Source organism: Puma concolor, chromosome A1 (genome assembly GCF_028749965.1).
Source record: "Puma concolor isolate L17-30 chromosome A1, mPumCon1.1.hap2, whole genome shotgun sequence".
Taxonomy (NCBI): Eukaryota; Metazoa; Chordata; class Mammalia; order Carnivora; family Felidae; genus Puma; species Puma concolor.
Genome location: NC_141667.1, coordinates 219,119,539 through 219,145,177, shown reverse-complemented (window position 1 = coordinate 219,145,177; position 25,639 = coordinate 219,119,539). Strand labels below are relative to the sequence as shown.

The following is a 25,639-nucleotide window of genomic DNA, read 5'->3' as shown; positions in this document are numbered from 1 at the left end:
CATTTCTTACTTGCTGGAGCTACAAGATGCCCCAGGTTCATCTTGTATATTTCTTGTCCCAGTGCTCAAATCAGCCATTTCTCCAAGGAAATGAAGAATGGTATTAGAAACCAAGAACCAAGATCAAGACCTTAAGTGTGCTTGTTGCTATGAGGGGACAGGGATTGTTGCTTCTAGGCCCTTTCAAGAAGATGGATCAAGGAAATATATGTGTATGTACTAATCAGGATATATATACACACACACACGCATATAAATATTTCTCTTTGTAACCATCTGTATCTCCATTAAGTAAACATGAGTTCATACTGATGTGTCCAACTCTAATCCACTACCACATGGATTATTCTAGCCTTCTCACCTTGCTTGTTTATAATATCTTACCCCAATAGGGAGAAATCTGGCTCCCACACCTGCCATCTATTTATTTAACTGTTCAATTCCAGCATACATGTATAGTAGTTTCAGAATTGTTAACCTATACTCCATTGGGAAAAAAACTTTATTACCTATACTACAGTATTTATATATCATTTATTTTGCCTTTAGTCTTACAGATGAAAGTTACTTAGATCAGCACCTTTTATACTCACCCCTTTCAGTGAGGTTGATTCATACATTTATAATATAGTAAGTTGATTTTGTCACATTCCCTAGGGTATTCTGACCTCCTAAATAATTTTTTAATTTGCATACATTAAGGTTCACTCTTTGTGCTGTAAAGGTCTATGGGTTTTTACAAAAGCATAGTGTCATGTATCCACCACTGCAACATTGTATAGAATAGTTTCACCACCTAAAAAATCCTCTGTGTTTCACCTTTTCAACCCTTCCTACTTCCTGAGCCTCTGGCAACCACAATCTGTTTCCCATCTCAATGTGTTAAGCCTCTTTTAGAATGTAGTATAAACGGAATCATGCAGAATGTAGCCTTTTCAGACTGACTTCTTTCACTTAACAATATGTGTTTAATATTTTTTCATGTCATTGCAAGGCTTGACAGCTCTTTTTTTTAACGTTTATTTATTTATTTTGAGAGAGAGAGAGAGTGGAGGAGGAGCAGAGAGAGTGGGAGAGAGAGAATCTCAAGCAGGCTCCACACTGTCAGCACAGAGCCCAACTCGGGGCTTGAACCCATGAACCATAAGATCAAGATCAAGCCAAAGTTGGACATTTAACCAACTAAGCCACCCAGGTGCCCCAGATAACTCATTCTTTTTTATTGATGAATAGTAACATATTACATGGACATACTAATGTTTGTTTATTCTATTACTCTTCCAACATATTGAAAGATATATTGGTTGCTTCCATTTAGGAATTGCTTTAATAAATTGCAAACTTAAAATAAATCAGCAAAAATTACGTGACTTCCAAAAAGTTACTGTAATACTAGGATGCATTGAGGAAAGTAAAGCAGTTATAATTTTAGTTGCTGTACAACATAGTGTAGTGGTGAAAAACAGAGTTTTGGAATTCAGATTGTCGCCTCCCAAGATGTGTGAGCTGGGCTAGATTGCCTAAACTTTCTGGGCCTCAGTGTCCTTGTCTGTAAACAGGGAGAATAATTGTACTTACAGAGCATTCAGCAGTACTTGGCTCGATAAATATTAGCTATCATTATAACATATAATATTTCCACATATCATGTAACAAGCACGTTATATATATTATTTTATGTCTTCCGAGAACCTTTCAAAGGAGTATGATTATCCCCATTTGTAGACGGAGAATCTGAAACACAGAGGCCATAAGTCAATGGAATCAAGACTTAAACTGCAGTCTACAATATTGCAAAGGCTCCGATCTTTTAATTTGACTGCAGTGATTCTCGAGAGCACAAGAAAAGTCCCCTTTTATTTAGCTGTAGACAAACTGTACCTTCACGTTGAGTTGCTGTATATTATGAAGGACCAACTAGAATGTGTGAAAGAGATGATAAAGTAATGAAACATCTAGAAACCCTTTTAAATGAGGTGCTACTGAAGGAACTAGGGATGATTGGTATGGAAAGTAAAAAGCTGGGAAGAAATTACAGTAAAATGGAAACAATATGTGTTTCTTAATGGAAGGTTAAAAGGTGATTTTATTTTTTCTTTATATTTCCTAGATTTTTAAAGATGAACATGCTTTTCTTTTGGTTTGCCTTTATTTTTTATACTTTTTATAATAAGAAAAAACATTAACAAATCATAGTTAAGAGAAAAACTTGAGTGATGGAAGTTAACTAAACTTACTCTGGTAATCATTTCATAATATACACACATATCAAACCATTATGTTGTATAGCTTCAATTATACAGTATTATATGTCAATTGCATCTCAATGAAACTATAACAAAATAATGGTTATATATAAATATCCAGCATAATATTTAGCCTCTTTTTAAAAAATGAATTATTCAGGTTTTATTTTGAAATCTAAAACTGAGATTTTGAAACATATATTTGAAAACATAACCACTTTTTCCCTTGTTAATGCTATAAATACAGTTCACAGTGAGAAGAAAAAAAGAAAGAAGAAAACCTTGACAGCCTGTTCTGTGAAAGACAGATTAAATGTATTACTTATGACCTCAGAAGACAGTTTGGGTCCAATGTGTGAAAATTATCATCATGTACTTTGGGCTCAAAATAAATGAAAATGACTGATGGTTGAGGAAGCTAGCTTTCCTCTAGCAGAAAATGTTTAATCACAGGCTGGGGTCAGACTAGAGCAGATGACCTCCGAGATCTCTTTCAGCGTTTAATCCATAACCTGGACTTCTACTAATGAGCACAAGATTTCTTAAGTTTATTTATTTATCTTTGAATGAGAGAGAGAAAGAGAGAGACAGAAGAAGAGAGAGACAGAAGGAGATACAGAATCCTATGCAGGTACCAGGTTCCGAGCTGTCAGCACAGAGCCCAGAACAGGGCTTGAACCCACCAACCGTGAAATCATGACCTGAGCTGAAGTCAGACACTTAATTGACTGAGCCACCCAGGTGCCCCAAGCACAAGACTTTTTGAAGTTTATTTATTTATTTTGAGAGAGAGAGAGAGAGAGGATGAGAGAGAGGCCAGTGCAGAGCCTGACACAGGGCTTAAACTCACAAACCACAAGATCGTGACCTGAGCCGAAATCAAGAGTTGGATGCTTAACCAAATGAGCAACCCAGGACCCCCTCACCCCCACCCCGCCACTGCCCTGAGCCCAAGATGTCTTTAATTGTTTTAGCTCATGATACAAGAAATCGACGCTGCTAATATTAATGCATTTAGTTTATTAATCTTCAGGCACCCAAGAAACACTTAGCAATTTGTTTTACTTATGAGAAGAAATGAACCTGTATTTCCTTAGAATCTAATTAAATTTTTTTTAATGTTTATTTATTTTTGATAGAGTGAGAGAGAGACAGAGTGTGAGTGGGGGAGGGGCAGAGAGAGGGAGACACAGAATCCGAAGCAGGCTCCAGGCTCTGAGCTGTCAGCGCAGAGCCCGATGCAGGACTTGAACCCATGAACCGTGAGATCATGACCTGAGCCGAAGTCGGAGGATTAACCTACTGAGCCACCCAGGCGCCCCAGAATCTAATGTAGAATGTCTACTCATTCAAACCAGTTTGTATTAGTTTCCTAGGGCTGCTGTAATAAATTGGCATCAACTGGGTAGCTAAAAACAACAGACATTCATTCTGGGTCAGAAGCCCCAAATCGCTGGCAGAGCTGTCTCCCTTGAAGGGCCTAGGAGACTGCTCCTCCTTGCTTCTCCCTGGCCCTGGTGTCTGCGGGCGTTCCTTGGTTTGTGGCTGCATCACTTTAATCTCTGCCTCTGTCCTCACATGGCCTTCCCTTCTTCCAGGGTCTCCTCTCTGTGTCTCACATAAGGACACTTGTCACTGGATCTAAGGTCCACTTGAATAACCCAGGGTCATCACATTTTGAGGTCCTTAATTTAATTAATTCTCCGAAGACCCTTTCTCCAAATAAGGTCATGTTTGCAGGTTCTGGAATGTGGACATATCTTTCTGGAGGTCTACCATTCAATCCACTATGCATCTGAGTTAGGGGGCGCCTGGTGGCTCAGTCAGTTAAGCGTCCACCTCTTGATTTTGGCTCAGGTCACGATCTCACGTTTCGTGGGTTCAAGCCCAGGGTCGCTTTCTTGCTCTGCCGTGGCAGCACAGAGACTGCTTGGGATTCTCTCTCGCTCTCTCTGCCCCTCCCCACTCTCATGCTTACTCTCTCTCTCTCAAAATAAATAAACTTAAAAACATACTTAAAAAAGAAGTCAGTGAAATATTTTAACCATTCTCTATCTGACATTAACTCCTTACTCTAGTTTTTCCTTCCTCTATCCCTGCCAGTCTTCCTGCCCCATCGGCTTTCTTAGGAGTTTCTGCTTTCACTTCCTCCAGGAAGACTTCCTTGACCACTGTTGTCTTGTTCACCTTTACAGGCCCAGCATTTAGTGTAGTCCCTGGCATATAAACACGGCTTAGTAAACATTTATTGAAAAAACAAGTGAATCTATGAAAGGAGGCCAGTAATGCTGCCCACCTTTCTATTGAGTTACTGAGAAGCGGTTAGTTTTCAGAGACGCCTGGGGAATTTCAGGCAGAAGATGAGACTTTCTTTACAGAAGATCTGTTCATTCCAGAAGGCCTTTCCATTGAAACCACACCACAAATATTTAAAGGGAATAAGATGTGCAACCTAAGCCGTTTTTTTATTCTCAAGGCACAGGAATGTAGGGAGTTAAAGACAAATGCCATGCTTTCCACGGGGCTGATAATTTTAATGAACACTGAGCAGTTTGGGGCAGTGGGAGCTTTTGTGCTTTGGAACGTGGAGGATGAGTTCTTCTGATGAAGGTTTCACGATGTAACTAGGACAGGGGTGTGAAGGAGATAAGAGGCTTTATTCAGACTGTGAAACTTCTCTTGATGTAGAGCAGCCCCAGTTAGATATACCAGAGATAACTTGACTTGTTAAAAGCAGTTTAAATGGCACATTTGAGGCTTTATAATTGATTTAAAAACTGATGTTGCTGGGGCGCCTGGGTGGCTCAGTCAGTTGAGTGTCTGACTTCGGCTTAGGTCATGGTCTCGTGATTTGTGGGTTTGAGCCCCACCGTCGGGCTTTTGCACTGACAGCATGGAAACTGCTTCAGATTCGCTCTCTCTCTGTCTCTCTCTCTCTCTCTCCTGCCCCTCCCCTGCTCACACTCTCGCTCTCAAAAATAAATAAACCTTTTAAAAAACCCACAAAAACTGAAATTGCTGTCTTAAAAGCCAGCAAATTGCTGGGAACCCACCCCTTCCCCCCAGTAGCTTTCTGAGAGGTAATTCATGGTTTCAAAAACTATAAATGTTGTTTTTGAGATGGAAGCTTGATCCTGAATTGAGTGGTATTTTTACCTGGGATTAGGGGCTCTGAAATAGAATGTCAAGGTTTTTTGCTTCTTAAAGACAGTTAATGAATGTATTTGGTCTGTTTTCCTTTTCTCACTGCCTGACTACGGGGAGAGAATTGCCTGAGTCTGACTCTCTACCCCACTCTTAGTGAGTGTGATCTTGAACATGAGCCTTCAAACTTACTTCGGTGACTGGCTGGGGAAATAAGCTTCCGGACTAGTGTTTGTTGGGTTGCAAAGTAACCATGAGTGTCTACTACTATGCTGCAGAATATTGCATTTCTGGTTGAGGATATTATAAATATTTGGAGTTGCTTTTGAGAATCCTTAAGGAGAATGTGGACAGAAAAGACAGAAAATAAGGCTTTACCATTTAGAGGCAAAACTACAGATATCTACCTTTTGTTTTCAGCATCTTTGGTGATTTTAGCACCTCTGTCAACAACAAATCCAGTAATAGTCATAGGTGCCCACTCTGTCAGGCAGCCTTCTGGCACTGGGGCAATATCACTGAGCAAAAGACCAGAAATTCTGGCTTCATGTAGCCTACATCCCAGCAGAAGAGATAATTAGCAAAACACACATCAACTAACTTTTTTTTAAGTTTATTTATTTTGAGACAGAGGGAGAGAATGAGCATGGGAGGGGCAGAGAGAGAAGGAGACAGAGGATCTGAAGCAGGCTCTGCACTGACGTCAGAGAGCCCAAGGCAGAGCTTGAACTCACAAACCATGAGATCATGACCTGAGCTGAATTGGAATGCTCAGCCAACTGAGGTGTCCCCTCAGGGCAGGTGCCCCCACCAACTAACTTATATAGAAGGTTAGAAAAGGACAAATGCTATGGAAAAAAGTAGAGCAGGGGAAAGGGTATAGGATGTGGGGGTAGATTGCAAGTAGGAAAAAGGATGGCCAGGTGGGCTTCTTTGAGAAAGGGCTGTGCCTGCAGATGTGAGGGGAGAAGCAGAGAGAACAGCGCAAAGGCAATCCCAGTAAATGCAGCTGAGGCATGATGGAGATGTGGACCTGAGATTAGAAATGGAAAGATGAGGGGCAGCTGGGTGGCTCAGTTGGTTAAGCGTCTGACTTCAGCTCAGGTTATGATCTCAAGGTTCATTAGTTTGAATCCCACGTCAGGTTCTGCTGACAGCTCAGAGCCTGGAAACTGCTTCAGATTGTGTCTCCCTCTCTCTCTGCTCCTCTCCCATGCACATTCTGTCTCTTTGTCAAAAATAAATAAACATAAAAAAAAAAAAAGAAGCGGAAAGATGAGACATGGACAACTTCTGGGCATGTCCTGAAGGCAGAACTATCTGGATTCCTGATGGACGTGATGTATGAGAAACAAGGAAAACCCTATGTCTTTTGCCTGAAAAATCAAAGTGAAGAAGCTGCCATCAACTGGGCTGGGGGGGGGGGTGGTTGGGGCTGCAAGAAGTGTGACATGTGTGTTGGGCGAGAGGGGACGTAGATCAGGAATTCGGGTTTGCCCATATATTTGAGACACCCAGTGGGAACTGTAACAGCCCTCCAGCTGCTCTTAAGGACTAACTTGCTTCAGTCTTACACACTCCTTGCTTGCTGACCAAAGTTCCCTGGTGTGTAGCAGAACTAACCCACTTGCCTTGAGACCTGCAGACCGCTGGCCTAGAGGAGTGAAGGACGAAGCTTCCCCAGAAGGTAAGTCCTGACTGTATCTCCAAACAGCTGCGGCTGATACCAGCAAGTCTATTCAGGGTCAGGTCCACCTCGGACTAACCGCCAGGGCACCTGCTTCTCCCGCCTGGAGCACCTTCCTCCGTTTCCCAAGTCTTTCCCTTTAAAACCGTCCAGCTTCACCTAGACAGGGAAGATAGTGTTTGGGACATTAGCCCACTGTCTTAGGTTACCAGCTTCTGAATAAAGTAAACTTCCCTTTCCCCCCATTACCTGTCTTTCGAATATTGATTTTCCAGCAGAGTGTAGCCCCACGTGAGCTCAGAACCGGTTCTCTGTGCAGTAACAGAAGGATCTAGTAGGAACTGGGCATACAAGCCTGAATTCAGAGGACAGGTTGGGGAGGGAAATACAAATTTTGGAGTCAGCATACAGACAGTGTTTAAAGCCCCTGGACTGGGTGAGATGATCAAAAGTGAGCTGGGGAGGTGAGGACTTAGAAGTGTCTCCCAACCATTCCTCTGTCTAGAGGTCAAGGTTGAGTGGAGGAATCAGCCAGAGAGATGGAGAGGGGAGATCAGAGAGGAAGGAGAGCAACAAAGAGAGACCAGCATGCTAGAACCCAAGTGGAGAAAGTGTTCTCCAGGATAAAGGAGGATGTTAACAGGTCCAGGGCCTAGGAGCCACCAAGCTCGGTGAGTGCTGACCATTACATTTAGCAGCATGGCAGTCTTCAATGACCTTTACAATCAGTTTTGGTGGGAAAATGAGGATGAAAACTAACTGAAATGGGTATAAGGAAGAAATGGAATTGGAAACAAAGTATTTAGGTAACTCCTTGTAGGTGTTTTGCTGCAGAGGGGAACAAAGAAGTAAAGTGGTTGCTGGTAGGGAAAGTGGGGTAAGAATATTCTAAAACTAGGAAAGTAGCAGGTATGGCGATAGGAATAAGTACAGGATGAAACATTGTCATTTGGGAGGTAGGAGGACTACGGTGCCTTCAGAAAGATACAGCTATTGGCAGAGAATTTCTCTGGCTAGGAGCAAGGCAAGTGCATGGGCAGCAGCTAGCGGGGGGCGGGGGCACGGTGCTGGCGGGCAGACACTCGTGGGGGCCGCAGTGTGTGGGAGTCCTATCTTCAGATTTCTCCTCTTTCTTAGTGAGTTAGAAAGCAAGGTCCTAAGTTGAGAGTGGGAATTGGGGGAAAGAGGTGTTGGAGGTTTGGAGAGACAGGAAATGGTGTGAAATTTTGTCCAGGACAGCAGAGGGTCTGAGGTACAGCCAAGGCGGGGTTAGCATCATAGGGATGCAGATTAAAGATAGGTTAATATTGAGACCAGTCCATTTCACAAAGAACCAGATACAACAGGTGGGTCATTATGCAATTTCCGCAAATGCTTAAATCCGTTGAACTTCCCATTCCTTGCGAAAACGACAAAGCGCAGGAGAACCTGACCGCCTTGCTCCTCCCTGTCCTCCGGCTCTCTCCCTAGGTTAGACTGAGAAACTCTCGCTCGCCCATCAGATGGCGCCGCCGCCCTCAGTGCATCTCCAGGAATATAGGGGGCGCTGTGTACTGGCCACTTTTCCCCCGCCTCGGTGACTCTTGCTTCCGCCTCCGGAGCCCGCCTCGGCTCCCCAGTGCTCAGCTGCGCAGTCGCGGAAACGGGCCTGTGGGGAGCATGGCGGCGTCTTCGAGTGGAGAGAAGGAGAAGGAGCGGCCGGCAGGCGGCTCTGGAGCGGCAGGCGGTAACAGCACGCGAGAGCGGCTCCTGTCTGCGCTGGAAGATCTGGAGGTCTTGTCAAGGTAATGCCGTCGGCCTGAAGGCCTGAGAGGGCTGGGCCCGGAGGACTGACTCTGCATCGTCCAGGCCTGCCGGGGTGTTCGTTCCCGGTTCCCGGGGCTCGGTGGGGAGGCCGCGCTCCCAGAGACGATACACAGGTGTTGGCACTTGAGGTCTGCAACCCTCCGAGACGCCGACATGGGAACCCCCCGCCTTAGAAGACGTTTTAATAATGACAGTGACTCTGGAACCCCGACACGGTCAGAACTGTAGAGGACCTTAGAGATCGCCCGGTGTGAGTACCTTCGTCCACGGACACTCGACAGACACTTAAGGAACTCCCCCTGGGTCCCAAGCGCTGGGAGACTGTAGTGAAGGGGGTGGGGGACTAGGTCCCGACGTAGAGGAGCCCAGTGTCAAGGGGAAGAGACAGACGTAAACAGCGACCGTGGTGCAGAGCCTGTTTTTACAGAGTCGTGCACTGCGGGATACTGGAACCCGAGGACTCAGGGTGCCTGTCATGGTTGTAGTCAGGGTAGGCTTCCTGGAGAAAGGACTGCATGGGAAGAATGAGTTCACTAGACTCAGTAGGCGGCAGGTAGCTGGAACAGCATGTGCAAAAGCCTGGAAGCATGAGCACGCACGACTTGGTGGTGCTTACATACTTGCAAGTTTGGGAGGGCAGGAGTGCAGCGTGTGTGGAAGAGGTAGGAGAAATTGGATGCCTTTCTGCTTAGTCTACCATGGTTCGTGGCTGTTTGTCAAGTTGAAGCCTTCTTTAACTCCCTCACATTCACTTGGATGTTAAAATTGTTTTGATTCTTCCCCCTAAAACCTTGCGCAGATTTGACGTCTTGTTCCCACCCCCACTGTCGTTAACTATTTTTTAATGCAGTCTCCGGAAAGTTTTACTTGTCTTTATGCTTCTGCACTTTATCTTACTGTATTGCCCAGGGTCAGAGCTATCTTTTTAAAAGGCATCTCGTATTACTTTTCTGCTTTGAAATACTTGGTAAGTTCCCACCGCCCGGTGAGGTAGAAACCAAATGTCTAGCTTAGTGTGCCACTTTTCTGTGACTATGTTGACTTCTGAAGAAGTGACACCCCCTTTGGGAAGTAGTGACTGCTGCCTTTTGTTCCAAGTCTTGGTCTTAGAATTTCAAATCTTTGCCCTAGTATTGTCAGTGAATTATTCCCACCGTTTTACTCTGGAGCCCAGTAAATTCATTTCTTTTCTGAGCTCACTTGCTGTAACATAATTCGTCTGTTTTGTGACCCTAGTGTGTATTTCATACTCTGCAAGTTCGGGAACTATGGTTTTTTTGAACCTACTTATCCAGGATAATGGTATTTGAACATTTCTTCTGACATTGGACGACTCCGTAGTCACTTTTAAGATCTTGTTCCGGGATTATTTGGCCGTATATCTGAGGTGCGTTTTCCTGACGATGTCAGTACCTGCAGGAGTGCATATACATGATAGTCATGTAGTCTTCACCTGAGATAGCATAATTAATTTACCAGCTGTGTTAAATTTGAGACTAAATTGGAATTCTCTTGTATCTAGCTAGGATTGACCAGTTTCTCTCTCTCCCTATTTGCTTGTTTCCTTGATTACTGAGTATATAGCATTTTCTGCCTGGTGAAATGTGTTGACCTGCTGGAGTAGTGGATCATTTGTTTTCCTCAAGAATCTCAGTGTTTCAAAAGTTGCACAGCAGCAGATCCTAATGTAGTTTTGCTTTTCTCTGACCTCGTTAGGAAGAGGTTGAAATCCAATGCATTCTTTGTAGAGCTCTTCAGTCATTCCACAGGGCTCTGCAGTCCTTGAGTCACATCAGCTTCTGGCCACATTGGCTTCTAGTCACGTCAGGGTCACAGTCTGTAGCAGACCTTGAGTGTGGAGTTCTCTCTTGTCCTGGATTTTCCCTCTTTATTTTTTCTTTCTTGTTTTACTTTCTTTATTATGGAGAGAGAGAGGGAGAGGGAGAGAACCGTGGGGGAGGGGCAAAGAGAGAGGCAGATAGAGGATCCTAAGTGGGCTCTGTGCTGACAGCAGAGCCCAATGCGAGGCTTGAACCCACACACCATGGGATCATGACCTGAGGTGAAGTTGGACGCCCAACCCACTCAGCGCCCCCAGGCAACCCTAGGTTTTCTGTCATTATATAATCAACCTCACTTTAAGATACCATTACTTCTTTTTTCCTCAAGAGAAAGTTGCATCTTCTTTTCTTTTATTGAAAACATGAATCCTACTTTTTTTTTTTTTTTGCAGACAGAGTTGTTTCCCTTATTTATTCTAGTAGCTTCAACCACTACATTAACTAGAATTCTTAACCCTTTTAGTAAAAACTGATTGTAAGCAGTTGCAAACAGTCTGCTGTACCACCATCCATTAGACCAGCATATTCCTGAATACATTTCTTAAGTCCCAGCAATGTGTGCATCTTCACAGCACAATCTTTCAATAAAGCACAAAATGAGTTTACTATGAGACCAAAAAAAAGAATCTCAGCATTTCTGAAACCTTCCCCCTTCAGCTTTCTAGTTGTGCATGATTAGTTGAGGCGCTGAGTTCTCTTTTGATTTCTTTAAAAGAAGGTGTCGTTTTTCTATTGCCCTTTCCCCAGGAATGCCACTTTGATTTCTGGTTGATTTGTAGCCTCCACTGAGTCTTGTGACAAATTGGAGATAAGCTGCTTCTTTCTTGAGGTGCTCTGCACCCTGGTAATAAATAATTGCCTTAAAAGTTTTTCTTTTCCTCTGATTTTCTCCTGACTTACTCTGCTGTTTTATTTATTCATCTCTAAAGAAAGACTGAGTGACAGTAAGTGAAAATTTATCTTTTATGACCCTGGAGATGGATGGTGGTGGCAGTGGAAGAGATGTCACTTTGTAGTTTGCCACCTAGGATTCATTGAGACTTCACAGAGTGAGGTTGTTCCAGTGTGGTTGGCTTTTGAAAAAAATCCCATTTTGTTAGCAATCGTATAGTTACATATACTGATTCTGTAATCTGAAATTTGTCATTATCCTCTTAATGAAATTTTTCTCGTGTTTGCATTTGTTATGAAAAAAAATGAAAAGAAAACTCACTAGTATAACTTCTTGGCTTTTAGAAAATAGTAAGTTTGAAATTTAGGACGTATCTTTTACTGTTACCTGATTATATAGCTTTTTAGTATATTTTATTACTTTGGAAAATATGATAGAATTAGGTAGTCTTTAGATGAATTTAAAAAAAACACAACAAATTGTAGTCTGGGGTGCCTGGGTGGCTCAGTCGGTTGAGCATCCAGCTTTGGCTCAGGTCATAATCTCGCAGTTTGTGAGTTCGAGCCCCACGTCGGGCTCTGTGCTGACGGCTCAGAGCCTGGAGCCTGTTTCAGATTCTGTGTCTTCCTCTCTCTCTGCTCCTCTCCTCCCCTGCTCGTGCTCTGTCTCTCTCTCTCTCTCCCTCTCTCTCAAAATTAAACATTAAAAAAATTTTAAATAAATTGTCTAAAAGTTGTGTTTTTTTTATTTTTAATTATTTTTGAGAGAGAAAGAGAGAGAGAAAGAGTGTGAGCAGGGGACAGACAGAGAGATAGGGAGACAGGCTCCAGGTTCTGAGCTGTCAGCACAGAGCCCAACGTGGGGCTTGGATTCATGGATGGCAAGTTCATGACCTGAGCCAAAGTTGGACGCTTAACCAACTGAGCCGTCTAGACGTCCCTAAAAGTTTTTCTTAACGTGTTTGTAACTCAGAACTCATTGTCCCTCACAAACCATGTTGATAGGAGTCTTGAGGTTTCCACAGCAGCCTATTAATTCTGTTTACCTATAATTTACCTGAACTGTAATACCACTAATACCCAACCTAACCCCCATCTAAATTATATTTCTAAGGGGAATTGTGGATGGATTCTAATTTTTTCTATACGAGGACGGGGCTCTGTCTCCCACACCTGTAACCAGAGAGTGGGTTCAGGGCTTCCTTCAGCCTCTTTTTACCATTGGGGAAGACAGAAGTTTCCACTTTGTTCTAGATGGTTACTGAATGTCCTGTCTTACAGCTTTCTCCTTCCCCCTGTAGTTCTGTGCCTAGGGCAAGCCCTTTTAAGGTTCTCTGTGGATTTATATTCCCAGATTTGCAAGAAAGGCAGAAAAGGCTCATTCCACATCTCCCACCATACCCCCCCAGTGCCCACCTCTCCCACCCTGAAACCAGCCTTTACATAGATCAGAGATTTTCAAGTGTTTATATCTCCTCTATAGGGTACAGAAAATGATTAATATAACATGCTACTTTCATGAAATGTTTGTTTAATCCATCATTGTCTTGCCAGCTCTACCTCCAAAATATATTCTGAGTCTGTACATGTTTCACCTATTACCATTACTAAATCCTAGTGGCTCGGACCCAGTCAAAGCCAATGTCATTTTTTGCCTGGAACATTGCAGAAGCCATCTAACTTCATTTCCATTCTAGCCCTCTTACAATCTGTTCTCCAGATAGCTTAGCTTGTTTTAAAACATAAATCAGGTCATATCATTTCCCAGCTTAAAATGATCCAGTTGCTTCTCATTCTCTGGAATGATACACTGATCCTTTACCATGACCTACAAGGACCTGACACAGTAGTCTGGCCCCTCCCTCCTTCCCTCCCCTTGTCCTCATTTTGTATCCTGCTCCCCAGTGCATACTATGTTCTGGCCACACTTCTTCAAACCATCTTTGGGCCCCTGAACTAGCTGTGACTTTTTACAAGCATTCTTCCCTCATGGCTGGCTCCTCTCACTTGGAGAATCCTTTCCTGACCCTACCCAGTGTAAGTAGCCAGACCAGCTCACTGACACTCTGCTTTATTTTCTTATAACCCTAGTTTTATTTGCCTGTTTTCTTGGTTATTTTTGTCTCCTGTATTAGAATTTAAATTCCATTGTTCACTGTTTTTTTTTTTTAATGTCTATTTATGTATTTTGAGAGAGAGAGAGAGAGAAAGTGTGTGTATACATGTGTGAGTGAGAGGATGGCCAAGGAAAGAGGAAGAGGGAAAATCTCAAGCAGGCTCTGCACTGTCAGTACAGAGCCCAACTCGGGGCTTGATCCCACGAACTGTGAGATTATGACCTGAGCTGAAACCAAGAGTCAGATGCTCAACCAACTGAGCCACCCAGGCACCCCTCCATTGTTTGCTTTTATAACTCAAGCATCTAGAAAGTGCCTGGCACATAAGAGGCACTCAAGAAATATTTAATGAATGGGTGAATGAAGACTTTCCATTGCCATATCCCCCTTTTTCATTAATTAGCAAATTCATACACAGTGGTACGAGAACGTAGTAGTGGGGAAGGTTGGGTCCAATTGGCACCATCCAGGAAAACCGTATGAAGGTAGGAGTAGGAAGATGGAAATAGGAAGGTGAAGATAGCCTAGCAGCCAGCAAGAAGGTACAAACACTGGGGCTGACTGGTCGTGTCAGGTAGCTAATTGTGCAGCTGTGCCTCTTGCATAATTTCTGGAGTCCATCTGTCAGCAAGTTTGAAGCTAATATATAGATACTACCTGTGGCATATTTTATACTGTGATATACTTTTTAATACTGTGATATATTTTATAATGTGTATATTATGTTTATACTAATTTTCATATAGGAAAAATTGGTATATCTAGTAAATGCTCATTCCAGAAAGATAGGATTTTATTATATGTAAGAATCCCTCTTAGTTGATAACCTGTTTGGTTAATTAAAATATTCAGGGGCTCCTGGATGGCTCAGTCAGTTAAACGCCCAACTTCAGCTCAGGGCATGATCTCACGGTTTGTGGGTTCGAGCCCCGTGTCGGCTCTGTGCTGACATCTCAGAGCCTGGAACCTGCTTCGGATTCTGTGACTCCCTCTCTGCCCCTCCCCTGCTCTCTCTCTCTCTCTCTTTCTCTCTCTCTCTCTCTCTTTCTCTCTCTCTCTCTCTCTCTCTCTCTCTTTCTCTCTCTCTCTCTCTCTCTCTTTCTCTTTCTCTCTTTCTCTCTCTCTTTCTCTCTCTCTCTCTCTCTCTTTCTCTCTCTCTCTCTTTCTCTCTCTCTTTCTCTCTCTCTCTCTCTCTCTCTCTTTCTCTCTTTCTCTCTCTCTCTCTCTCGATAAATAAATAAACGTCAAAAAATTTTTTAAAAATTCAATTAGGAGCACCTGCGTGGCTCAGTTGGTTAAGCATCCAACTCTTGATTTCAGCTCAGGGTCATGATCTCGTGGTTTGTGAGTTCGAGCCCCACTCCTTGGGATTCTCTCTCTCTCCCCTTCTCTCTGCCTCTCTCCCACGCATGTGCATATGCTCTTAAAAGAAATAAACTTTATAAAAAAATTCAATTAAAGTAGAAAATGATTTAAAAAATGATTCATCTACTCCTTAATTGTTTTATTTTACCTTAAAGCATATAAACTTATGTTTTCACTAATCTTTTCATCTAAGACAGGTGTCAGAGAACTTTTTCTATAGAGGAAGGGCCAGATAATAAATATTTTTGATTTTTGCAAGCTATAAATTTTCTGCTGCAACTACCCTATTCTGCCATTATAGTGGGAAAACAGCCCTGGATGATATGTAAATGAAGGGGCATGGCCAATGTGCTGAATGTAGGAGTTTTTCTTGCATAAACCACCCATAATGCAAAGTCTACCAGTTTCTAGTTTGTTTCTTTAAAGTGAAATGAGGGGTGCCTGGCTGGCTCAATCAGTAGAGCATGCAATTCTTGATCTCAGGATTGTGGATTTGAGCCCCATGTTGGGTGTAGAGATTACTTTAAATGAATGATAAAGTGAAATGAGAACTTAGATGCTCATCAAACAGTCTTAGGGCAGACTCTTGCTGAATTTGTATGACTTTCCCTGCTTCTTTGAAGCAGGCCTTTGCAGACATCTCTTGAGTCTTTCCCCAGCATTCAGCTTAGGTTTTTATAGAAACAGCTTTTCTCTGTTGGCAGTCATATTTCATTGGTATTTATGTAATGGATATTAATTTATGTAATTACACTAGTAAGTAAAAATTGCATAGATGCATCTGGTAACAATCAAAACTGAGTCTTGAAGCTGGTGAGAGCCCAAGCGCATAGTCACTGTGGAGCAGTGGCTGTGAATACTCAGCGTACTGTGGGTACCATGAATCCAGTAAGTCAGTTAGGAAGAGATAGTTGAGAAGGCTTCTACTGTATTTGCTTTGTGAAGGTGTTTTGTTTTTTGTTTTTCTTTTTCTAGAGAACTTATAGAAATGCTGGCAATTTCAAGAAACCAAAAGTTGTTGCCGCCTGATGAGGAAAACCAGGTAAGTGGCTTCTTTTTAAATTACAAACAAGAGGGGCGCCTGGGTGGCGCAGTCGGTTAAGCGTCCGACTTCAGCCAGGTCACGATCTCGCGGTCCGTGAGTTCGAGCCCCGCGTCGGGCTCTGGGCTGATGGCTCAGAGCCTGGAGCCTGTTTCCGATTCTGTGTCTCCCTCTCTCTCTGCCCCTCCCCCGTTCATGCTCTGTCTCTCTCTGTCCCAAAAATAAATAAAAAACGTTGAAAAAAAAAATTAAAAAAAAAAAATTACAAACAAGAAATCCCCATTATTTACTGCAGTTTTCCTACTTACATTTACTTTGTTTGAAAATAGGAAGATTGAATTCTATTAAATTATTAATTACAACTTTTAAATTGATATTTTCTTTGAATCTCTTATATAAGGTCATACTGCTTAAGATGCAAATAGTTGTCTAAGGGTGAATAGCATTTTCTCTTATAGTTGTAGTTACACATTTATTCATTTTTGTCTTTTGAATTAACCAGCAAAGGCTTGTTAAATGGATATTAAAACAATATTTGGAATAAAGAAAGTTAATGCTCCCATAAACCTTTTATTATAGGCTTGTCCCCCTAATGCATCCTGAAAATGAATAGAAATAAAAGAGCATACAACTATTAATAGAAGTTATTTTGTAGATTTTAAGTTTATAGGTAGTTTTTATTTTTTTTATTCCTTTCTGTGCTTTGTAATCTTCTACAGTGAGATTGATTTTCTGACCCAGAAACTTTTTAAAGAAGAGGGTAAATGTCACTTTGTGTTTTTTTGCCATAATTAAAAAAAAAATTTTTAAGAGGAAACAGATAGGAAGAATTAGCCTATTTAATGATGTGAGACAGGAGAAATCTCTAATAGATCTTTTCTCTTTACTTTCCACCCCTTCATCATTTTAATTTTATCATATGTTTTGAGGGCAGAGAAATTTGGTTGATTGTCAATAGTGAAGTATCAGAAAACTGTTTTCTTCAAGGATTAATGCCCTCAGGAAGAGAGGGGGGAATTAGATAAGGCTACAGGTAGTGTAAGTTGGTAATTTTAGGGATATTAAAGTTGTTCTTTGTATATTGCTTATTTTGTTTTTAGGAAAAGCTTATAGAGAAATATGGTAATAAAAGAATGCTAGTCTCAGATATTTATTCATAAATACCTGTGAAGCCAAATAAGAATTACAAAATAAGCAAAATGAAATATAAGTTCTAACTTTACTTCCTAGGCAATTATATGCTTGCTATGAGCCAGGCACACAGATGATTCAGTAGGTCATAACTAACACCTGTCTTATCAGCACTAATATTTCTTACACTTTTTAAAAACTAACAGTTCTGTCCTTAAAAAATAACAGTACCTTGTCATATAAGGTTGTTGTGAGGATGTATTATACTGCATTCTTAAGTACACATAGGGAGAGCTTAGTAATGGTGGATAGTTATCATCACCACTCTGGAACAGAATTAAACGTTATACTTAGTACTGTGAATTTTCATTGAAACTGTTAAATATTAGTGTGATGTGCCCATTTGAAAATTTTCTAGCCTCCATTTTATTTGAATATTCGTATTTTCATGTATGTAGAATTTTACTTAGAAGGGACATTAATGGTCTTTATAACCTCCTGTGTTATAAAAGAGCTTGAGTTCCAGGGTGGATAAGTGAACTAGAGGTTGATGGATGAATAGAACTAGAATCGAGGTCTGACTTCAGTTGAATAATTTTTCTCTACTCAACAATAAAATCTCCAAAGAATCTTTACTGCTCTATGGTAGTATACAATATAGGTCAAACTGTAAACTTCTTGAAACGTGTTGTGAAACAACAAGTTGGTTAATAACTTTTTAAATATACTTTTATAGAAGTGGAAACCCTGCTTTCTCTTGTGACTTGAGAAAAATAGGGACTGTAGGTATATTAAGTAGAATATACTACTTTTTATAGAAGAAACTATTATTCAAAGTAAATACTTTTAATACATGGACAGAAGATACAGCTCAGTCTTTTGTCTGAGTCCTATAAAAATGAGAAGAACTTCATATCGAAAGGAACTTGAAGAGGCAGGTCTATACTTTTTACTCTTTAACAAATTTTTGTTAACAGTTTTAAAATTGATTCTGAATTTTGATAGCCATTTCCTTTCTTGAAGTATTATTCCCCACTTCGCACAGTTAAGTAAGGGTATTTAGGTAAGATTGCATCTTAATTCTGTAGTGGGGTAGTGATGATGATAGCTAGCCTTTATTGGGCTCTTCCTGTGTGTACTTTACATGCATTATATCATAAATCCTCACAATAACCTTGTGTGATAAGGTGCTGTTACTATATCCATGGTAAACGAAAGACGAGATTTGGACCCAGACTTTCTGTTTTATGCTTTTTAACCTTCATAGGTCAAAGGTTGTATCTGCATACCACCTATTTACTATTTTTGGAAATTGCTCTTTTTTAAACCATCTTCATTGTAAAGCAATACTATGAATGAAATCACAGGTTTAGTGTGAGTTTTATATATATGTATGTTTTAAGTTTATTTTTTATTTGTGAGTGTGTGTGTGTGTGTGTGTGTGTGTGTGTGTGTGTGTAGAAGGGGAAGAGAGAGAGGGAGAGAATCCCAAGCAGGCTGATCTCACAAACCGTGAGATCTTGACCTGAGCCAAAATCAAAAGTCATACACTTAACCAACTGAGCCAACCAGGTTCCCCATTTCTCTGTACATTTTTACAAACTTTAAGTTGCAAAAATTTTCTGTCTTAGCAACTTTCAAGTATACAATGTAATATTGTTAACTATAGACACCATTTCTGTACATTGCATCCCAGAATTTGTCTTATAAGCGTAAGTTTGTACCTTTTGATCATCTTCACCCATTTTACCCACCCCCACCCGTGGCAACCACCAATCTGATTTCTTTTTCTGAGTTTGTCTCTTGTAGATTCCACATATAAATGAGATCGTGCAGTATTTGTCTTTCTCTTGCTGACTTTTTTCACTTAATATAATGGCTTCAAGGTCTATCCTTATTGTCACAAATGATAAGATTTCCTTCTTTTTTATGGCTGAATAGTATTTCTCTATCTGTGTGTGTACATACCACACATTTTCTACTAGTTTGAAGGGATACATGCCCCTGGTGTTTACAGCAGCATTATCAACAATAGCCAAATTCTGGAAAAAGCCCAAATGTCCATCAGTTGATGATTGGGTAAAGAAGACACACACACACACACACACACACACACACACACACACACAGGAATATTACTCAGCCATAAAAAAGGAATGCGGGTCGGTTAAGCATCCTACTTTAGCTCAGGTCATAATCTCACAGTTCATGGGTTCAAGCCCCAAGGGGTGCTCAGAGCCTGGAGCCTGCTTTGGATTCTGTGTCTCCCTCTCTCAGTCCTTCCCCCACTCACACTATCTCTCTCTGTCAAAAAAATGAATAAATGTTTTTTAAAAAATTTTTTAAAAAGGTGGGGGATGAAATCTTGCCGTTTGTAACGACATGGATGGAGCTAGAGAGTATTATGCTAAGGAAAATAAGTCAGAGAAAGACAATTACCACGTAATTTCACTCAGATGGAATTTAAGACATAAAACAAGCAATCATAGGGAAGAAAAAAAGAGGAAAACCAAGAAACAGACTCTTAGCTTTGGAGAGCAAACTGACGGTTACCAGAGGAGTGGTTGTTAAGGGAGTGGGGATTAAGGAGGGCACTTGTGATGAGCACCAGACATTGTATGTGAAGGTTGAATCACTATATTGTACACCTGAAACTAATATTACAGTGTATGTTAACTAGCTGGAACTTAAATAAAAACTTACATACAACATGTCCTTTATCCATTCATATATTGATGGATAGCTTGCTTTCTATATTGGCTATTGTAAATAATGCTGCAGTGAATATAGGAGTGCAGATATCTTTTTGAGATAATAATTTCATTTTCTTCAGGTAAGTAACCAGAAGTAGAATTGCTGGATCATCTGGTAGTTCTCTTTTAACTCTTTAAGTAATAACTTCTATACTGTTTCCCACAGTGGGTTTCCCACCACTAGTGCATGAAGGTTCCATTTTCTTCACCTCCTCACCAACGTTTGTTATCTTTTTTTTTTTTTTTTTTTATTACAACTGTTGTAACTGGTATGAGGTGATATCCAGTTGTGGTTTTGATTTGCATTTCCCTGGTAATTAGTGATGTTGAGCACCTTTTCATGTACCTTTGTTCATTTGTATGTCTTTAGAAAAAGGTCTATTCATTTCCTTTGCACTTTTTTAAAAATTTAAATTAAATTTTTTTAAAATTCACATCCAAATTAGTTAGCATATAGTGCAACAGTGACTTCAAGAATAGATTCCTTAATGCCCCTTACCCATTTAGCCCATCCCCCCTCCCACAACCCTTCCCATAACCCTCTGTTTGTTCTCCATATTAAAGAGTCTTATGTTTTGTCCCCCTCCTTGTTTTTATATTTTTGCTTCCCTTCCCTTGTGTTCATCTGTTCTGTGTCTTAAAGTCCTCATAGGAGGGAAGTCATATAATATTTGTCTTTCTCTGACTAATTTCGCTTAGCATAATACCCTCTAGTTCCATCCACATAGTTGCAAATGACGAGATTTCGTTCTTTTTGATTGCCGAGTAATAACTCCATTGTATATGTATACCACATCGTCTGTATCCGTTCATCCGTCAATGGACATTTGGGCTCTTTCCATACTTTGGCCATTGTTAATAGTGCTGCTGTAAACATTGGGGTGCGTGTGCCCCCTCAAAACAGCATACCTGTATCCCTTGGATAAATACCTAGTAGTGCAATTGCTGGGTTGTAGGGTTCTATTTTTAATTTTTTGAGGAACCTCCATAGTGTTTTCCAGAGTGGCTTGCATCAGTTTTCCTTTGCTCATTTTTTAAGTCAGGCTGTTTATTTTGTATTTTTAAGGATACACAAAAATTTTATCTTTCCTGGGAAGTGAATAAACCTCATTTTGGCATATTGGTAGTTCTTATTTGCATGAAAGAATAGCATGTAATGAGAAAAAGTAAAAAGTCTTGATAATCTTTTTTCCAAAATAATCAGAAGTAGGCTATTTTTATTCTTAACATTGAGTAGAATAATACTTGGAGGTGTTAACATTTTATAGCCTAGCCAATTTACACGTAGACTCTTTGTTTCATTGGAATGTCACTTTTCAATATTCTGTTGTCTGCTTTAATCAATATCTGATAGGTCCTGGAGTTGTTAATTCACAGAGATGGGGAATTTCAAGAACTGATGAAATTGGCACTTAATCAGGGAAAAATCCATCATGAAATGCAAGTTTTAGAAAAGGAAGTAGAGAAGAGAGACAGTGATATTCAACAACTACAAAAACAGCTAAAGGAAGCAGAACAAATATTGGTAAGTTCATAGAAGAGGAGGTAAAAAAAAAAAAGATATTGTTTAATTATTTCTGAAAAATAAATCTGTTTTAAAGTATTTTGAATTGGCAGAAAACTTAAGTTCCTAAGTGTAAAAATGAGAACTTGACAGTTTGAATGAAAGGGCATTGTCATCCCTTTTTAACTTAATGTTTTAAGGTAGTCTGCATTACTTTTGAACCATATTTTCATCATTTAAAGATTTCACAGTGTTGAATTACTAGAACTAATGGAATTGAATTAATAGAAGTTGTACTTTTATCCTGTCCTGATAGAAGTTTTCAGTTATTAGTAATCTAAATCTTTACTTCAACTTTAAAAATATTTTGAAATCAGTAGAAATATGTACCAATTTTATAAATTGATTAAAACTGACTAACTTATTTCATCCTCCATTCTAAACTAGGTGGATTTGGGCATATGTCCCCAGGACTCTAGTTTTTGGCTACTATTTCAAAAAAGCAATTTCTTCGCTCATATTTACCCGGTTATTTCACTAAATACTAACTAATGTAATTGTTATATGGTGATATTACAGAAACAGCTGAGTTTGATTCTCATATTGACCAGACACTGCTGGAATCCTTATCCCTGATGAATCTTCAAAATGTGTCCAATTGGGCTCCAATAAATAGAAACCTGAGTGGTTCAGGGTAAATTAACCATTCCTGCTGAAAAAATGACCCCAAGTAAATGCTTTAAAAAAAAAAAAAAACCATAGTAAAATCTATTTTCCATTAGGAAAGTAATACTTGCTTATCAAAAGATATTCAGAGAATACAGAAAAGTAGAAAGAGGAAGGAAAAAATGCCGTCAGTCCCTCTGTGCTGTTATTCATAGTTTTTTGCTTTTCATTTCAGTCTCAGGTGTATTCTTTTATTTTTTTTAATTTCCCAGTAGGCTTATAATTGTTTTTTAAATCAAAGTATAGTTGATACACCATGTTACTTTAGTTTCAGGTGTACAACATAGTTTTTATTCCCCCTCTGAGGAATTCATTTTGTATCTTGTAATTAGTAGGATACCAACTGGTGTTCTATTACCATTTGTTAAAACTGAGGGATTTTTCGTATATTGTATCCATTTGGTTTAGTTTTCTAACTTACTCTTACAAAATAATACTTTGATGAATATCATTGCAAAAAAACTTTGTTTTTCTTCTGCATTTCAGATTATATTCTTTAGATTTCCAAAAATATAATTGTGGAGTTAAATACAGTTAACACAAGGACCATAAAAAGACTAAATTTTATGATAGGTAATAGCAACTAACATTGAGCACTTGTGCATCAGGCCTTGTGCTTGCTAGCACTTTAAATGTTTTAACTTAATTTTCTTAATAATTATGCGAGGTTAGTACCATTCCATTTTACAGATGAAGAAACTGAGATTTTAAATTGATAACTACTTTGCCCAGGGAGAGTGAAAAGTAGGGAGATAGAACTTAAACCTAGTTCTCTCTGTCTCCATACTCCTAACCACTGTGTTACAGTTAAAGATGCATATACATACTAGCTTAACTTCATTTTACCCTTTCATGTATCTTTCCAGTGGGAGTGGGGGGTGGTTGTGGGTGTTTTCATTATAGTAGTCATTAAGCTTAGAGATAGTGGTAATGTATAAATGAATAAGATCATCAATCCAAGAATGTATCTTACAAACTAAAAAAACATTTTGATATTTTATCCTTGAACCCGAATGCTCTTGGGGTGGTATGTGGTCAGAATCTCTTTTGCATGTTTGTGATAGAATTTGTGAATGGAGACTGATTCATGAACATATGTTATTTCTTTCATTAACTGATACAAATGATACCCACGTGTTTGAGAACATTACAGATAAATTGTGGGGATTTCTAAATTTTGCATGTTGTTCATATGGAATTAATGATTTTGTGAATTAGGCCAAAAACTGTTTGATATAGTTAAGAATAAACCGTATTTCTTTTTTTAATGTTCAAATTAGGCAACAGCTGTTTACCAAGCAAAAGAAAAACTCAAATCAATAGAAAAAGCAAGAAAAGGTTAGTACAGTGGGAAACACTGAATGACTTTCTGAAAAATCCCAAGGTTTTGTTTGAAGAAGCAGATGAAAGTATTAACTGGTAATCATTTGCTACTTTTGAAATGGTTCCAATAAATTTTTATTGTAAAGTGCTAGGTTCTAGCACTGAGCTGTGTATTACTGAGGAGACATCACACCTTTCTCAGGTTATAAGAAGCAGTAACATATGGCAAGTTACGACTTTGTATCCAAATGCGCAGTAATGACAATGAGTGTATAAAGTTGTTGGGAGAAGGGAAAAGAACTGTGATCTGGAAGCAAGTGGGATTTGAGATAGATCTTGGAAAAGATGGATCTTGCAAAAGTGAAAGAGAATGTGCAGTGGACAAATGGAGCAGGACTAGAGTGTCATGAAGTCAGAACTAGATGTGGCTTTGGGGTGTGTGCACATTTAATGGTGCAGAAGCCCAGCAGACCTTCTTTTCCTGTCCTGCTCCTCTCCTTAGAAGACTTCCATTTTGGATTTTTTAGTTTGTGTACTAAAAGTAGAGTTACAATGAAAATTTGGTTACTTTTTTTTAAATTTTTTTTTTTAATGTTTATTTTTGAAGGAGAGAGAGACAGTGTGTGAGTCGGGGGGTAGGGGGTGGCAGAGAGAGAGGGAGACACAGATCCAGAGCAGGCTCCAGGCTCTAGGCTCTGAGCTGTCAGCACAGAGCCGAACGCAGGGCTCGAACCCACAAACCGTGAGATCATGACCTGAGCCGAAATCAGACGCTCAGCCAACTGAGCTCAACCAACCAAGGTGCCCCAAACTTCGGTTACTTTAATGGTTTCGTAGATGATTTACCTTTAGTCACCTCAGAGTTGTCTAACTTTCTTCTTCTTTTCCTGTTTTAGATAACTACTGCTAATGTTTGGTGTGTGTCCACTTTTTTTTTTTTTAAAGATGTTTAATACAGATAGAATGGGAACAATACAAGTATATATGTACATATATTCTAAAACAAAAACCAGGTCATGCTATACATATTATTTAGTGGCTTGCCTTTTTTAATCTAATGAATGTATTGTGGATTTGTTTCTACTTAGATCTACTTATATCCTTAGTGGCACAGTAAGCCAACAATTGAGTGATATAGTGTGAACTGCTGTTCTAATTTAATAGCTTTGTCATTGGGAGACAAAACACTCTTGCCTCTATTTTCTTTGTGTTCACTGTTGCTTTCAGAACAGTAAGACTATTTAATGGTAGCTAATAATTGAGATAGTGAGCATTATCATGCTAATGTCCCAAGTTTGACACTTTGTCAGATGATTTTTCTGGACGTTTTGTTCTTTAGTTGGGAAATCTCTATGATTTAAGTTTAACAATATACGTATTATTAGCTTTATTAGGGAAGGTAGGTAACTCAGATTATCTTGTATACCGATAATAAAAAATAAAGTATGATGTGTGACTATGAGGCACGTGTTTATGCCCTTGTAAGTTACTAGACTAAGATGTTATGCTCTCGACTCTCAGGTGCCATCTCCTCTGAAGAAATAATTAAATACGCACATAGGATTAGTGCAAGTAATGCTGTATGTGCCCCACTGACCTGGGTTCCAGGTAAAATACTTCTCTTTTTAAAGTAGACATATGTGGTTTTAAATCTTAGGTGATTTTCACATCTTTAATATCTTAGAAGGAATAATATGGGCCATGGGTTTTATCAGTTTGATTTTCTACAAAGCTGTTGCCACAGGAACTGTGTTTCTTTCCTTTTTAAAGAAAAATAATAAATTCATGTTTAAAAGTACAAGATGATACGTGATGATGCAAAACCTATAGATTTATATGCCTGTAATACCCAGGTTGGCCAGAAGCCCACCTTTTAGAACAATTGGAGTTTCCTCAAGGGTTCTTGCCTTGGAAGCAGACAATTCCAGCTCTTTGGTGATAAAGATGAAGCACTGAGCACCCCCCAACAGCAAATACATGGGACTGGAAAGAACAGGAGTAATTAGAAACAGCAAAGAGCAATGAGCTGCAACATACATTGACAGTACATAGGACAGGGACCT

At 39.8% G+C, this 25,639-nt stretch overlaps 1 protein-coding gene across 4 annotated transcripts in view; it reads left to right on the top strand.

Annotated features, from left to right (window-relative positions):
• MED4 (mediator complex subunit 4) overlaps nt 1–25,639 on the top strand; it is a 47,809-nt gene that overhangs the window by 18,512 nt on the left and 3,658 nt on the right. The window contains exons 2-7 of one of the 4 annotated variants that reach the window (XM_086711942.1): nt 7,007–7,077; nt 8,548–8,861; nt 16,073–16,139; nt 21,378–21,548; nt 23,534–23,591; nt 25,098–25,184. In XM_086711942.1, the coding sequence (XP_086568068.1) occupies nt 8,737–8,861; nt 16,073–16,139; nt 21,378–21,548; nt 23,534–23,591; nt 25,098–25,184 (508 nt within the window). In that variant the 5' untranslated portion in view covers nt 7,007–7,077; nt 8,548–8,736. Of the gene's footprint in view, nt 1–7,002; nt 7,078–8,547; nt 8,862–16,072; nt 16,140–21,377; nt 21,549–23,533; nt 23,592–25,097; nt 25,185–25,639 lie in introns of those variants that run through there. The other 3 variants (XM_086711933.1, XM_086711953.1, XM_025924274.2) reach the window with 3 other exon arrangements.